Raw genomic sequence first — 17,977 nt, forward strand, 5'->3', positions numbered from 1 at the left:
TAGATACAGAGAGAGAGAGAGAGAGAGAATGATAGAAAGCGATACAGAGATGGAGGATGATAGATACAGAGAGAGAGAGAGAGAGAGAATGATAGAAAGCGATACAGAGATGGAGGATGATAGATACAGAGAGAGAGAGAGAGAGAATGATAGAAAGCGATACAGAGATGGAGGATGATAGATACAGAGAGAGAGAGAATGATAGAAAGCGATACAGAGATGGAGGATGATAGATACAGAGAGAGAGAGAATGATAGAAAGCGATACAGAGATGGAGGATGATAGATACAGAGAGAGAGAGAATGATAGAAAGCGATACAGAGATGGAGGATGATAGATACAGAGAGAGAGAGAATGATAGAAAGCGATACAGAGATGGAGGATGATAGATACAGAGAGAGAGAGAGAATGATAGAAAGCGATACAGAGATGGAGGATGATAGATACAGAGAGAGAGAGAGAGAATGATAGAAAGCGATACCGAGATGGAGGATGATAGATACAGAGAGAGAGAGAATGATAGAAAGCGATACAGAGATGGAGGATGATAGATACAGAGAGAGAGAGAATGATAGAAAGCGATACGAGATGGAGGATGATAGATACAGAGAGAGAGAGAGAGAGAGAGAATGATAGAAAGCGATACAGAGATGGAGGATGATAGATACAGAGAGAGAGAGAATGATAGAAAGCGATACAGAGATGGAGGATGATAGATACAGAGAGAGAGAGAATGATAGAAAGCGATACAGAGATGGAGGATGATAGATACAGAGAGAGAGAGAGAGAGAGAGAGAGAGATGATAGAAAGCGATACAGAGATGGAGGATGATAGATACAGAGAGAGAGAGAATGATAGAAATACAGAGATACAGAGATGGAGGATGATAGATACAGAGAGAGAGAGAATGATAGAAAGCGATACAGAGATGGAGGATGATAGATAGATAGAGAGAGAGAGATGATAGAAAGCGATACAGAGATGGAGGATGATAGATACAGAGAGAGAGAGAATGATATAGAAAGCGATACAGAGATGGAGGATGATAGATACAGAGAGAGAGAGATGATAGAAAGCGATACAGAGATGGAGGATGATAGATACAGAGAGAGAGAGAGAGAGAGAGAGAGAATGATAGAAAGCGATACAGAGATGGAGGATGATAGATACAGAGAGAGAGAGAAGAATGATAGAAAGCGATACAGAGATGGAGGATGATAGATACAGAGAGAGAGAGAGATGATAGAAAGCGATACAGAGATGGAGGATGATAGATACAGAGAGAGAGAGAGAGAGAGAGAATGATAGAAAGCGATACAGAGATGGAGGATGATAGATACAGAGAGAGAGAGATGATAGAAAGCGATACAGAGATGGAGGATGATAGATACAGAGAGAGAGAGAGAGAGAGAATGATAGAAAGCGATACCGAGATGGAGGATGATAGATACAGAGAGAGAGAGAGAGAGAGAATGATAGAAAGCGATACAGAGATGGAGGATGATAGATACAGAGAGAGAGAGAGAGAATGATAGAAAGCGATACAGAGATGGAGGATGATAGATACAGAGAGAGAGAGAGAGAGAGAGAATGATAGAAAGCGATACAGAGATGGAGGATGATAGATACAGAGAGAGAGAGAGAGAGAGAGAGAATGATAGAAAGCGATACAGAGATGGAGGATGATAGATACAGAGAGAGAGAGAGAGAGAGAGAGAATGATAGAAAGCGATACAGAGATGGAGGATGATAGATACAGAGAGAGAGAGAGAGAGAGAATGATAGAAAGCGATACAGAGATGGAGGATGATAGATACAGAGAGAGAGAGAGAGAGAGAATGATAGAAAGCGATACAGAGATGGAGGATGATAGATACAGAGAGAGAGAATGATGATAGAAAGCGATACAGAGATGGAGGATGATAGATACAGAGAGAGAGAGAGAGAGAATGATAGAAAGCGATACAGAGATGGAGGATGATAGATACAGAGAGAGAGAGAATGATGATAGAAAGCGATACAGAGATGGAGGATGATAGATACAGAGAGAGAGAGAATGATAGAAAGCGATACAGAGATGGAGGATGATAGATACAGAGAGAGAGAGAGATGATAGAAAGCGATACAGAGATGGAGGATGATAGATACAGAGAGAGAGAGAGAGAGAGAGATGATAGAAAGCGATACAGAGATGGAGGATGATAGATACAGAGAGAGAGAGAATGATAGAAAGCGATACAGAGATGGAGGATGATAGATACAGAGAGAGAGAGAGAGAGAGAATGATAGAAAGCGATACAGAGATGGAGGATGATAGATACAGAGAGAGAGAGAATGATAGAAAGCGATACAGAGATGGAGGATGATAGATACAGAGAGAGAGAGAGAATGATAGAAAGCGATACAGAGATGGAGGATGATAGATACAGAGAGAGAGAGAGAATGAGAATAGAGATACAGAGATGGAGGATGATAGATAGATACAGAGAGAGAGAATGATAGAAAGCGATACGGAGATGGAGGATGATAGATACAGAGAGAGAGAGAGAGAATGATAGAAAGAGATACAGAGATGGAGGATGATAGATACAGAGAGAGAGAGAAATGATAGAAAGCGATACAGAGATGGAGGATGATAGATACAGAGAGAGAGAGAGAGAGAGAGAGAGAGAATGATAGAAAGCGATACAGAGATGGAGGATGATAGATACAGAGAGAGAGAATGATAGAAAGCGATACAGAGATGGAGGATGATAGATACAGAGAGAGAGAGAATGATAGAAAGCGATGACAGAGATGGAGGATGATAGATACAGAGAGAGAGAGAATGATAGAAAGCGATACAGAGATGGAGGATGATAGATACAGAGAGAGAGAATGATAGAAAGCGATACAGAGATGGAGGATGATAGATACAGAGAGAGAGAGAATGATAGAAAGCGATACGGAGATGGAGGATGATAGATACAGAGAGAGAGAGAGAATGATAGAAAGCGATACAGAGATGGAGGATGATAGATACAGAGAGAGAGAGAATGATAGAAAGCGATACAGAGATGGAGGATGATAGATACAGAGAGAGAGAGAGAGAGAGAGAGAATGATAGAAAGCGATACAGAGATGGAGGATGATAGATACAGAGAGAGAGAGAATGATAGAAAGCGATACAGAGATGGAGGATGATAGATACAGAGAGAGAGAGAGATGATAGAAAGCGATACAGAGATGGAGGATGATAGATACAGAGAGAGAGAGAATGATAGAAAGCGATACAGAGATGGAGGATGATAGATACAGAGAGAGAGAGAATGATAGAAAGCGATACAGAGATGGAGGATGATAGATACAGAGAGAGAGAGAGAGAGAATGATAGAAAGCGATACAGAGATGGAGGATGATAGATACAGAGAGAGAGAGAGAGAGAGAGAGAATGATAGAAAGCGATACAGAGATGGAGGATGATAGATACAGAGAGAGAGAGAATGATAGAAAGCGATACAGAGATGGAGGATGATAGATACAGAGAGAGAGAGAATGATAGAAAGCGATACAGAGATGGAGGATGATAGATACAGAGAGAGAGAGAATGATAGAAAGCGATACAGAGATGGAGGATGATAGATACAGAGAGAGAGAGAGAGAGAATGATAGAAAGCGATACAGAGATGGAGGATGATAGATAGATAGAGAGAGAGAGAGAATGATAGAAAGCGATACAGAGATGGAGGATGATAGATACAGAGAGAGAGAGAATGATAGAAAGCGATACAGAGATGGAGGATGATAGATACAGAGAGAGAGAGAATGATAGAAAGCGATACCGAGATGGAGGATGATAGATACAGAGAGAGAGAGAGAGAAGAATGATAGAAAGCGATACAGAGATGGAGGATGATAGATACAGAGAGAGAGAGAGATGATAGAAAGCGATACAGAGATGGAGGATGATAGATACAGAGAGAGAGAGAGAGAGAATGATAGAAAGCGATACAGAGATGGAGGATGATAGATACAGAGAGAGAGAGAGATGATAGAAAGCGATACAGAGATGGAGGATGATAGATACAGAGAGAGAGAGAGAGAGAGATGATAGAAAGCGATACAGAGATGGAGGATGATAGATACAGAGAGGAGAGAGAGAGAGAGAGAATGATAGAAAGCGATACAGAGATGGAGGATGATAGATACAGAGAGAGAGAGAGAGAATGATAGAAAGCGATACAGAGATGGAGGATGATAGATACAGAGAGATACAGAGAGAGAGAGAATGATAGAAAGCGATACAGAGATGGAGGATGATAGATACAGAGAGAGAGAGAGAGAGAGAGAGAATGATAGAAAGCGATACAGAGATGGAGGATGATAGATACAGAGAGAGAGAGAATGATAGAAAGATGATACAGAGATGGAGGATGATAGATACAGAGAGAGAGAGAATGATAGAAAGCGATACAGAGATGGAGGATGATAGATACAGAGAGAGAGAGAAAGAGAGAGAATGATAGAAAGCGATACAGAGATGGAGGATGATAGATACAGAGAGAGAGAGAAGAATGATAGAAAGCGATACAGAGATGGAGGATGATAGATACAGAGAGAGAGAGAGAGAGAATGATAGAAAGCGATACAGAGATGGAGGATGATAGATACAGAGAGAGAGAGAGAGAATGATAGAAAGCGATACAGAGATGGAGGATGATAGATACAGAGAGAGAGAGAATGATAGAAAGCGATACAGAGATGGAGGATGATAGATACAGAGAGAGAGAGAGAATGATAGAAAGCGATACAGAGATGGAGGATGATAGATACAGAGAGAGAGAGAATGATAGAAAGCGATACAGAGATGGAGGATGATAGATACAGAGAGAGAGAGAATGATAGAAAGCGATACAGAGATGGAGGATGATAGATACAGAGAGAGAGAGAGAGAGAGAGAAGAATGATAGAAAGCGATACAGAGATGGAGGATGATAGATACAGAGAGAGAGAGAATGATAGAAAGCGATACAGAGATGGAGGATGATAGATACAGAGAGAGAGAGATGATAGAAAGCGATACAGAGATGGAGGATGATAGATACAGAGAGAGAGGAGAGAGAGAGAGAGAGAGAGAGAATGATATACAGAGATGGAGGATGATAGATACAGAGAGAGAGAGAATGATAGAAAGCGATACAGAGATGGAGGATGATAGATACAGAGAGAGAGAGAGAGAATGATAGAAAGCGATACAGAGATGGAGGATGATAGATAGATAGAGAGAGAGAGAGAATGATAGAAAGCGATACAGAGATGGAGGATGATAGATACAGAGAGAGAGAGAATGATAGAAAGCGATACAGAGATGGAGGATGATAGATACAGAGAGAGAGAGAATGATAGAAAGCGATACAGAGATGGAGGATGATAGATACAGAGAGAGAGAGAGAGAATGATAGAAAGCGATACAGAGATGGAGGATGATAGATACAGAGAGAGAGAGAGAGAATGATAGAAAGCGATACAGAGATGGAGGATGATAGATACAGAGAGAGAGAGAGAGAGAATGATAGAAAGCGATACAGAGATGGAGGATGATAGATACAGAGAGAGAGAGAGAGAGAGAGAATGATAGAAAGCGATACAGAGATGGAGGATGATAGATACAGAGAGAGAGAGAGAGAGAATGATAGAAAGCGATACAGAGATGGAGGATGATAGATACAGAGAGAGAGAGAGAGAGAAATGATAGAAAGGATGATAGATACAGAGATGGAGGATGATAGATACAGAGAGAGAGAGAGAGAGAGAGAGATGATAGAAAGCGATACAGAGATGGAGGATGATAGATACAGAGAGAGAGAGAGAGAATGATAGAAAGCGATACAGAGATGGAGGATGATAGATACAGAGAGAGAGAGAGAGAGAATGATAGAAAGCGATACAGAGATGGAGGATGATAGATACAGAGAGAGAGAGAGAGAGAGAGAATGATAGAAAGCGATACAGAGATGGAGGATGATAGATACAGAGAGAGAGAGAGAGAGAGAGAGAATGATAGAAAGCGATACAGAGATGGAGGATGATAGATACAGAGAGAGAGAGAATGATAGAAAGCGATACAGAGATGGAGGATGATAGATACAGAGAGAGAGAGAGAGAGAGAGAATGATAGAAAGCGATACAGAGATGGAGGATGATAGATACAGAGAGAGAGAGAATGATAGAAAGCGATACAGAGATGGAGGATGATAGATACAGAGAGAGAGAGAGAGAATGATAGAAAGCGATACAGAGATGGAGGATGATAGATACAGAGAGAGAGAGAGAGAGAGAATGATAGAAAGCGATACAGAGATGGAGGATGATAGATACAGAGAGAGAGAGAATGATAGAAAGCGATACAGAGATGGAGGATGATAGATACAGAGAGAGAGAGAGAATGATAGAAAGCGATACGGAGATGGAGGATGATAGATACAGAGAGAGAGAGAGAGAGAGAGAATGATAGAAAGCGATACAGAGATGGAGGATGATAGATACAGAGAGAGAGAGAATGATAGAAAGCGATACAGAGATGGAGGATGATAGATACAGAGAGAGAGAGAATGATAGAAAGCGATACAGAGATGGAGGATGATAGATACAGAGAGAGAGAGAGAGAGAGAGAGAGAGAGAGAGAGAATGATAGAAAGCGATACAGAGATGGAGGATGATAGATACAGAGAGAGAGAGAATGATAGAAAGCGATACAGAGATGGAGGATGATAGATACAGAGAGAGAGAGAGAGAGAATGATAGAAAGCGATACAGAGATGGAGGATGATAGATACAGAGAGAGAGAGAGAGAATGATAGAAAGAGATACAGAGATGGAGGATGATAGATACAGAGAGAGAGAGAATGATAGAAAGCGATACGGAGATGGAGGATGATAGATACAGAGAGAGAGAGAGAGAATGATAGAAAGAGATACAGAGATGGAGGATGATAGATACAGAGAGAGAGAGAGAATGATAGAAAGCGATACAGAGATACAGAATGATACAGAGATAGAGAGTGATACAGAGAGAATGATAGAGACAAAGAGATAGAAAGCAATACAGAGAGAGAGAATGATAGAAAGCGATACAGAGCTACAGAGATAGAGAGTGATACAGAGAGAATGATACAGAGATAGAGGATGAGGATGAGATAGAGGATGATAGAATAAATGATACAGAGCTGGAGGATGATAGAATAAATGATACAGAGCTAGAGGATGATAGAATAAATGATACAGAGCTGGAGGATGATAGAATAAATTAGACAGAGCTAGAGGATGATAGAATAAATTAGACAGAGCTAGAGGATGATAGAATAAATTATACAGAGCTAGAGGATGATAGAATAAATTATACAGAGATAGAGGATGATAGAATAAAGTGATACAGAGATAGAGGATGATAGAATAAATGATACAGAGATATAGGTGCTGGAAGGTGTACAGTATATGTTCATTAATGGCCTATAAAACATTAAACACTTTAATGGACCACATAGATTACCCCACAGTAATATGAATTTAGCAGATCTATAAAACAGGACTCCTATTTAGCTCAGTGTAGACTGTGAAGACCAGAGTAGAATAGGTTATATCACAATAAATATATTTTCCTGGATATAGTTTGGTCATATCTACTGGTTTCCAGAGTGATTTAGACCTAGAAACCAGGTGTGTACACTCTCTCTAGAGCAATGAATTGATCATAAGTTGGTCGTTCATTAAGCTAAATGAGAATACGATGTCAGGCTGCCTATAGTGTGTATCCAGTGCAGAGTTACACTATTCTGATTCTGTTGGATCAATGGTGAATTGTAACACGACCCTCAGTCAGACAGCGTTAGATTTCAGAACCGCGTAGTGATATCTGATACCACACAGTTTACAAGACCCCTATGTAACTGACCAGGTATTGAACACAGGTCATCTGAGCACCTCCAAACTGTGTTAGCCCACAGAGTTAAACTTTTAGGCATTAGCCCTGGGGGATAATACATATTTTCAGGTCTCCAACCCTACTCACCATGAATGTTGCTGAATTATCCTATGTGACTGACCTGACATGGAGTTGAGGGTGTTGGGCGGCAGGCCATTCATGGTTAGCGCCCCCACCTGGTGGAGCTGGGCGGAGGGGAAGGAGAGGCTGGGGGCCAGGTAGCCCCCCTGAGACACGGCCATCACCGCAGCCTGCTGCTGCTGCATCAACTGATGAGGGGAGGAGACGGAGAGGGGAAGAAAGAAAGGAGAGAGATGGGAGAGAAACCTGTCAGTGAGGCATCGGTCTGTCAGAGCAACAGATACCAAATTGTGTGTGTGTGTGTGTGCGTGCGTGTCTGTCTGTATGTGTGCGTGTGTGTGAGTGTCTGCACATGTGCGTGTGTGTGTGCATGTATGTGTGAGTGCGTGTACGTAATAATATATAATAATAATATAATAATAATAATATATGCCATTTAGCTGACGCTTTTATCCAAAGCGACTTACAGTCATGTGTGCATACATTCTACGTATGGGTGGTCCCGGGAATCGAACCCACTACCCTGGCGTTACAAGCGCCATGCTCTACCAACTGAGCCACAGAAGGACCACGTGTACGTGTGAGTGCGTGTGTGTATGTGTGAGTGTGTTGATGTGTGAGTGCGTGCGTGTGTGTGAGTGTCTGCACATGTGCGTGTGTGTGTGCATGTATGTGTGAGTGCGTGTGTGTGTGTGTGTATGTGTGAGTGTGTTGATGTGTGAGTGCGTGCGTGTGTGTGTGTCTGCACATGTGCGTGTGTGCGTGTGTGTGTGTGTGCTTACGGCATGTGTGTAGCTGCTGTAGCTAGTGAACGTGGGTAGAGAGACAGAGGGGTTAAACATGCCAAACTGTCCAGCCATCTGCTGCATGCGCCGTAGGGTTCTCTCCTTGTCTGTGTCTGCAAACTTCACCACCAGGCTGGATGACGCTCCCTAGAGGGGAGAGAAATAACATGGATTAGTGGTGTGTGTGAGTGTGTGTGAGTGTGTGAGTGTGTGTGTTATACTCACAGGCATCGTCTGACTCCCATGCAGGGAGCTGATGGCAGACTGAGCTTCAGAGTGAGTAGAGAACTTCACAAACGCACAACCTAGAGAGAGAGAGAGAAAGACAGAGGAGAGAGAGAGGGGAGAGGAAAGGGAGAGGGGAGAGAGGAGAGAGAGGAGAGGAGAGAGGGAGCAAAAGAGAGAGTGGGAGGGAGTGAGAGAGAGAGAGAGAGAGAGGGGAGTGAGGAGTGAGGAGAGAGAGTCACAGAGACAGAGAGAGAGTCACAGAGACAGAGACAGAGAGAGAGAAAGACAGAGGAGAGAGAGACAGAGAGGGAGAGAGGAGTTAGGGGAGAGAGGAGAGAGAAGAGAGGAGAGTGAGAAAGAGAGCGAGCGAGAGAGAGAGACTTTATGTCAGCGAGGTGTGTGGTCCACTTGCAAACAAGATTTCATCAAATGGGACAAACACTCCATTGAAACCCTGCATGCAGAGTTCTGTAAGATTCTCCGACATGTCCAGAGTAATTCTACAAACAATGCATGCAGGGCAGAATTAGGCCAATATCCACTAATAAAAACTCAAAAAAGAGCAATTCAGTTTTGGAAACATCTAAAATACAGTGACCCCCTCTCATACCAAAACCAAGCCCTGCAATGCCAAGAGCTGAGCAAAGAAAAGAGTCCCCTCATCCAGCTGGTCCTGTGGCTGAATTCACAAACCTGTTCTACTAACACACTGAAGTCTCAGGACCAGAACATCCAATCAATCAGAATGAACCACATTACAACACAGTAAAACAAAACTATATTGCTTATTAGGAAAAACAAGCACAAAGTAAAAGGCAGTGCCATTTGGCCCTAAATCGACAGTACACTGTGGCTAACTGTTTGCCATGGTTACTGATCAAAACCTTGACAAAGTACAGGCTCAGTGAGCACAGCCTTGCCATTGAGAAGGGTAGACACAGGGAAACCTGGCTCCCTGTAGAGGAAAGGCTGTGCAACCACTGCACAACAGCAGAACCCGAGACAGAGCTGCATTTCCTGACAAAATGTGAAAAATATAAAACAATTAGAGAGTGTCATTTCCCCAAATGTGAAACCCTTATTCAAGGTTTCAAAGACATCTCTGATGAGAGTAGACTACCCGTCCTGTTGGGGGAGGACGCAGAGAGCTGTGGGTTGGCAGACCACTACATCAAAGACTTCTCTGATGAGAGTAGACTACCCGTCCTGTTGGAGGAGGAGGCAGAGATCTGTGGGTTGGCAGCGCACTACATTGCTGCCTGCCATAAGTTGAGGGACAGTGTCTGACAGACCAATCAACCTGCCCATGTACTCTACTGTATGCTTATTGTTATTGTTCAATGTATGGTTATTTTAACCCTTGGTTATTGTTGTTACTGTTGTTCCGTTGACAATTTTGATTCTCAGCTCAGGACAGACGGGAGACTCTGGCAGCTCAGGACAGACGGGAGACTCTGGCAGCTCAGGACAGACGGGGGGAGACTCTGGCAGCTCTGGACAGACGGGGGGAGACTCTGGCAGCTCAGGACAGACGGGGGGAGACTCTGGCAGCTCAGGACAGACGGGGAGACTCTGGCAGCTCAGGACAGACGGGGAGACTCTGGCAGCTCAGGACAGACGGGGGAGACTCTGGCAGCTCAGGACAGACGGGGGGAGACTCTGGCAGCTCAGGACAGACGGGGGAGACTCTGGCAGCTCAGGACAGACGGGGGAGACTCTGGCAGCTCAGGACAGACGGGGGGAGACTCTGGCAGCTCAGGACAGACGGGGGAGACTGGCAGCTCAGGAAAGACTCTGGCAGCTCAGGACAGACGGGGGGAGACTCTGGCAGCTCAGGACAGACGGGGAGACTCTGGCAGCTCAGGACAGACGGGGAGACTCTGGCAGCTCAGGACAGACGGTGGGAGACTCTGGCAGGACAGACGGGGGGAGACTCTGGCAGCTCAGGACAGACGGGGGGAGACTCTGGCAGCTCAGGACAGACGGGGGAGACTCTGGCAGCTCAGGACAGACGGGGGACTCTGGCAGCTCAGGACAGACGGGGGAGACTGGCAGCTTAGGACAGACGGGGAGACTCTGGCAGCTCAGGACAGACAGGGAGACTCTGGCAGCTCAGGACAGACGGGGGGAGACTCTGGCAGCTCAGGACAGACGGGGGAGACTCTGGCAGCTCAGGACAGACGGGGGAGACTCTGGCAGCTCAGGACAGACAGGGGGAGACTCTGGCAGCTCAGGACAGACAGGGGGAGACTCTGGCAGCTCAGGACAGACAGGGGGAGACTCTGGCAGCTCAGGACAGACGGGGGGAGACTCTGGCAGCTTAGGACAGATGGGGGGAGACTCTGGCAGCTGGCACCGGATAGACCGGACCGTGAAGACGCACTGGAGGTCTCGAGCACCGAGCCAGCCCAACCCTTCCTGGCTGAATGCTCCCCGTAGCCAGGCCAGTGCGGTGAGGTGGAATAGCCCGCTCTGGGCTGTGCTGGTGAACCGGGGACACCATGAGTGGGGCTGGTGCCATGTACACCGGCCCAAGGAGACGCACTGGAGACCAGATGCGCTGAGCCGGCTTCATGGCACCTGGCTCGATGCCCACTCTAGCCCTGCCGATACGAGGCACTGCAATGTACCGCACCGGGCTATGCACACGCACCGGGGACACCGTGTGCCTCACGGCATAACACGGTGCCTCCCAAGTCCAGTTCTCCAGGTATCGCTGCCTCTCGTCACCACGCTGCTTGGTCCTTTGGTGGTGGGTGTTTCTGTAACAGCCGTCGTCGGTGGAAGAAGGTGAGGACCAAGGTGCAGCGTGGTAAGTGTTCATGATTTTTAATATAATCAAAACTGAACACTAAACAAAATAACAACTAGGAAGAACGAACAAACGAAACAGTCCTGTCTAGTGATGACACAGAAAAAAACAGAAAATAAACACCCACGAAACACAGGTGGGAAAAGGCTACCTAAGTATGATTCTCAATCTAACGACACCTGCCTCTGATTGAGAACCATACCAGGCCAAACTCAAAAAACAACATAAAAACACAAACATAGACTGCCCACCCCAACTCACACCCTGACCATACTAAAACAAAGACAAAACAAAGGAACTAAGGTCAGAACGTGACAGCAAGTAATTTGTGGAGTGGTTGAAAAACAGGTTGTAATGACTCCAAGCTAAGTGTATGTAAACTTCAGACTTCAACTGTATACAGGATACTACCCTCTACAACATAACCAAACTCCAAATCAAAACTCTAAACTCACAACCTGATTTTGGACGGAATTACAGAATCACCTGGAAGGTTTACAACTACCAAAGATTATTATTCCAACGCTATACAGCAAATGCTCTGGAAAACAACAGAAACCTGAAAACACCATCCAACCTGGAACTGAGTGAGTAATGTTTAGTCTGAAGCCATATTTTATTTCCAAATGCCAGGAAGAAAAATACATTACATTACTTTATAAGGACTGAATGCTAAATTAAGGCTGCTAAGCTTGATACAACTTCAATTAGCACTGATGTGTCAAGTGAGAGGTGTCAAAGCCCTTTAGCCCATCAGTGGCAGGAGAGTCGAACAGTCTACTCCAACCAAATGGAGAGGCTTTAGAAGATGCCTTCTGCTGTTCAGAGGTCATTCAAACACAGTACACTGTGTATGTAAAGAATAATAAGGCAAGAAAAGATCACAAAAATGAATCTCCTTATGGAAAATCAAGAGACACTTTGTGCTGACTATTATAAAAATGGGAACATCAGCAACCTCATCTTCCACACAAACCCTCCCCTGGCATGGCACAGTGCTACATTAGCACACTACCTCTCTGTTAAGAGAGGGGGTGTTAATGAGGGGTGGTGTCACGATCGTCGTATGATCAACAGTCCAATACAACTGTCACGCCCTGACCTTAGAGATCCTTTTTATGTCTCTATTTGGTTTTGTCACGGTGTGATTTTTGGGTGGGTATTCTATGTTCTTTAGTTCAAAAATTTGTATTTCTATGTTTTGGCCGAGTGTAGGGTTCTCAATCAGAGACAGCTGTCTATTGTTGTCTCTGATTGAGAACCATACTTAGGTAGCCCTTTTTCCCAACTGTCTGTTTGTGAGAGGTTAACTTTGTTTGTGGCACATAGCCCTTTAGCTTCACGGTTGTTTTGAATTGTTTATTGTTTTTGTCGCCGTCAATTAAATAAAGGAATATGTACGCTCATCACGCTGCACTTTGGTCTACTTCTGTTGACGGCCGTGACAACAACAACACCCCCTTAACCAGACCCAGAGAGCTGGAGGTGGAGAGAGACATATCTGCACTCTGGACTGTGGTGAGACAACTTCAACAATATAAAAAGCAAGAGCAGGAGAAGAACCGGGCACTAGAGGAGATGATCAGACTGCTGGAGGAGAGGTTGAGGGGGATGGTGTGTGATAGAGAACAACCCACTAGAGAGGTGGCCACCCCAGCAGAGAAGCCAGCAGAACAGCCCATCTCAGATCTTGACAAAAGTCTCGACACCACAGCAGAACAGTCCACCCCAGACCCTGACCATAGCGTGAGGACATACACAAGACACAGATTGTTCTCCTTATGGACTCAAATGGGAAAAATATACAAGAAAAAAAGCTTTTTTGTCTAAACTCTGGTGTCAAAAACCCCCAGCCTGCCCGAGACCTGTCTGAGGACCAACTAGGTTCACCCAGCCTGCCCTAGACCTGTCTGAGGACCAACTAGGTTCACCCAGCCTGCCCTAGACCTGTCTGAGGACCAACTAGGTTCACCCAGCCTGCCCTAGACCTGTCTGAGGACCAACTAGGTTCACCCAGCCTGCCCTAGACCTGTCTGAGGACCAACTAGGTTCACCCAGCCTGCCCTAGACCTGTCTGAGGACCAACTAGGTTCACCCAGCCTGCCCTAGACCTGTCTGAGGACCAACTAGGTTCACCCAGCGCGCCCTAGACCTGTCTGAGGACCAACTAGGTTCACCCAGCCTGCCCTAGACCTGTCTGAGGACCAACTAGGTTCACCCAGCCTGCCCTAGACCTGTCTGAGGACCAACTAGGTTCACCCAGCGCGCCCTAGACCTGTCTGAGGACCAACTAGGTTCACCCAGCCTGCCCTAGACCTGTCTGAGGACCAACTAGGTTCACCCAGCCTGCCCTAGACCTGTCTGAGGACCAACTAGGTTCACCCAGCCTGCCCTAGACCTGTCTGAGGACCAACTAGGTTCACCCAGCCTGCCCTAGACCTGTCTGAGGACCAACTAGGTTCACCCAGCCTGCCCTAGACCTGTCTGAGGACCAACTAGGTTCACCCAGCCTGCCCTAGACCTGTCTGAGGACCAACTAGGTTCACCCAGCCTGCCCTAGACCTGTCTGAGGACCAACTAGGTTCACCCAGCCTGCCCTAGACCTGTCTGAGGACCAACTAGGTTCACCCAGCGCGCCCTAGACCTGTCTGAGGACCAACTAGGTTCACCCAGCGCACCCTAGACCTGTCTGAGGACCAACGAGGTTCACCCAGCCACCCTAGACCTGTCTGAGGACCAACGAGGTTCACCCAGCCTGCCCTAGACCTGTCTGAGGACCAACGAGGTTCACCCAGCCTGCCCTAAACCTGTCTGAGGACCAACTAGGTTCACCCAGCGTGCCCTAGACCTGTCTGAGGACCAACTAGGTTCACCCAGCCTGCCCTAGACCTGTCTGAGGACCAACTAGGTTCACCCAGCCTGCCCTAGACCTGTCTGAGGACCAACTAGGTTCACCCAGCCTGCCCTAGACCTGTCTGAGGACCAACTAGGTTCACCCAGCCTGCCCTAGACCTGTCTGAGGACCAACTAGGTTCACCCAGCCTGCCCTAGACCTGTCTGAGGACCAACTAGGTTCACCCAGCCTGCCCTAGACCTGTCTGAGGACCAACTAGGTTCACCCAGCGCGCCCTAGACCTGTCTGAGGACCAACTAGGTTCACCCAGCGCGCCCTAGACCTGTCTGAGGACCAACTACGTTCACCCAGCCTGCCCTAGACCTGTCTGAGGACCAACTAGGTTCACCCAGCGCGCCCTAGACCTGTCTGAGGACCAACTAGGTTCACCCAGCCTGCCCTAGACCTGTCTGAGGACCAACTAGGTTCACCCAGCCTGCCCTAGACCTGTCTGAGGACCAACTAGGTTCACCCAGCCTGCCCTAGACCTGTCTGAGGACCAACTAGGTTCACCCAGCCTGCCCTAGACCTGTCTGAGGACCAACTAGGTTCACCCAGCCTGCCCTAGACCTGTCTGAGGACCAACTAGGTTCACCCAGCGTGCCCTAGACCTGTCTGAGGACCAACTAGGTTCACCCAACCTGCCCTAGACCTGTCTGAGGACCAACGAGGTTCACCCAGCCTGCCCTAGACCTGTCTGAGGACCAACTAGGTTCACCCAGCGCGCCCTAGACCTGTCTGAGGACCAACTAGGTTCACCCAGCGCACCCTAGACCTGTCTGAGGACCAACTAGGTTCACCCAGCCTGCCCTAGACCTGTCTGAGGACCAACTAGGTTCACCCAGCCTGCCCTAAACCTGTCTGAGGACCAACTAGGTTCACCCAGCGCGCCCTAGACCTGTCTGAGGACCAACTAGGTTCACCCAGCGTGCCCTAGACCTGTCTGAGGACCAACTAGGTTCACCCAGCCTGCCCTAGACCTGTCTGAGGACCAACTAGGTTCACCCAGCCTGCCCTAGACCTGTCTGAGGACCAACTAGGTTCACCCAGCACGCCCTAGACCTGTTTGAGGACCAACTAGGTTCACCCAGCGTGCCCTAGACCTGTCTGAGGACCAACTAGGTTCACCCAGCGCACCCTAGACCTGTCTGAGGACCAACTAGGTTTACCCAGCCTGCCCTAGACCTGTCTGAGGACCAACGAGGTTCACCTAGCCTGCCCTAGACCTGTCTGAGGACCAACTAGGTTCACCCAGCACGCCCTAGACCTGTCTGAGGACCAACTAGGTTCACCCAGCGCGCCCTAGACCTGTCTGAGGACCAACTAGGTTCACCCAGCGCGCCCTAGAACTGTCTGAGGACCAACTAGGTTCACCCAGAGTGGCCTAGACCTGTCTGAGGACCAACTAGGTTCACCCAGCGCACCCTAGAACTGTCAGAGGACCAACTAGGTTCACCCAGCCTGCCCTAGACCTGTCTGAGGACCAACTAGGTTCACCTAGCCACATAATAATACACACAGGCACAAACGACCTGAGAGCACAGCAGGAAAGGGTGGCCACAGCACTGAAGGGAGGGATTGAAAAAGCTTCTTCTACTTTCCCCAATCTCCACCCTGCTAACATGAAAAGACTTCCACCCTGCTACCACGTAAATGCAAGTATTTCCTGTGACTGTGCCTCAAAACCAAATGTTTTCCTGGCCCACCACTCCACCCTGGACTAGAACAGCCTCTATGACCAGGTCCACCTCTACAAGGCAGCAGTGCCCACCACTCTACCCTGGACTAGAACAGCCTCTATGACCAGGTCCACCTATACAAGGCAGCAGTGCCCACCACTCCACCCTGGACTAGAACAGCCTCTATGACCAGGTCCACCTCTACAAGGCAGCAGTGCCCACCACTCCACACTGGACTAGAACAGCCTCTATGACCAGGTCCACCTCTACAAGGCAGCAGTGCCCACCACTCCACCCTGGACTAGAACAGCCTCTATGACCAGGTCCACCTCTACAAGCCAGCAGTGCCCACCACTCTACCCTGGACTAGAACAGCCTCTATGACCAGGTCCACCTCTACAAGGCAGCAGTGCCCACCTTCAGTGCCCACCAGGACTCTAAAGGACATCGATCTCAAGCGTATCCCCAACTCAATTCACACAGGAGCAACAGATCAATAGACACCCCGTCCAGACCAGCGAGACACTCTCCCAGACCCCCTGGACCTACACATAGAGGACCCACGCCGATAGGACCTACATCCAGACCACAACACCACCGGCCACATACACACCCCCACCCCAACCAATCAACACCAGATGCTCAGCAGGCTCTGCTCACACTTACTGGTCTGAGGCCAAACCACACAACCAACAACATTGGACACCTTATGGAACACAAAGACTTCACTATCTCATCCTGGATTTTCCAAGGCCTGAGGTCATCTGCCTTTGGCCTAAAGAGCAGGAACCCAGACTTCACCAAAGAAATCGGAAATACAGACATCCTACAAGAAACCTGGTACAGAGGAGACGGACTCACTGGTTGCCCTCTAGGTTACAGAGAGCTGGTAGTCCCATCCACCAAACTACCAGGTGTGAAACAGGGAAGGGACTCAGAGGTATGCTAATTTGGTATAGAGCGGACCTAACTCACTCCATTAAATTAATCAAAACATGAACATTTTACATTTAGCTAGAAATTCAAAAGGACATGATCAGAGAAAAATGTCCTCCTGTGTGCTACCTATATCCCCCCACTAGAATCCCCATATTTGAATGAAGACAGCTTCTCCATCCTGGAGGGGGAAATCAATCATTTCCAAGCCCAGGGACATTTACTAGTCTGTGGTGACCTAAATGCCAGAACCGGACAAGAACCTGACACCCTCATCACACAGGGGGACAAACACCTGCCTGGAGGTGACAACATTCCCTCCCCCATCTTCCCCCCTAGGCACAACTATGACAACATAACCAACAAAAACAGGTCACAACTCCTGCAGCTCTGTCACACGCTGGGTATGTACATAGTCAATGGTAGGCTTCGAGGGGACTCCTATGGTTGGAACACTTATAGCTCATCTCCTGGCAGTAGTACTGTGGATTACTTTTCACTGACCTCAACCCAGAGTCTCTCAGAGTGTTCACATTCAGCCCAATGACACCCCTGTCAGACCACAGCAAAATCACAGTCTACTTGAACAGAGCAATACTCAA

The 17,977-nt window shown here is 47.1% G+C and overlaps 1 protein-coding gene across 2 annotated transcripts in view; it reads right to left on the reverse strand.

Moving 5' to 3' along the window:
* LOC118402495 (CUGBP Elav-like family member 5) overlaps nucleotides 1–17,977 on the reverse strand; it is an 81,101-nt gene that overhangs the window by 11,252 nt on the left and 51,872 nt on the right. For both annotated transcript variants that reach the window (XM_052476453.1, XM_052476452.1), the window contains exons 5-7: nucleotides 9,053–9,132; nucleotides 8,825–8,974; nucleotides 8,083–8,230 (exon numbers count right to left, since the gene is read on the reverse strand). In XM_052476453.1, coding sequence (XP_052332413.1) covers nucleotides 8,083–8,230; nucleotides 8,825–8,974; nucleotides 9,053–9,132 — 378 coding nt within the window. The remainder of the gene's footprint in view (nucleotides 1–8,082; nucleotides 8,231–8,824; nucleotides 8,975–9,052; nucleotides 9,133–17,977) is intronic.

This window comes from Oncorhynchus keta, chromosome 23 (genome assembly GCF_023373465.1).
Source record: "Oncorhynchus keta strain PuntledgeMale-10-30-2019 chromosome 23, Oket_V2, whole genome shotgun sequence".
NCBI lineage: Eukaryota > Metazoa > Chordata > Actinopteri > Salmoniformes > Salmonidae > Oncorhynchus > Oncorhynchus keta.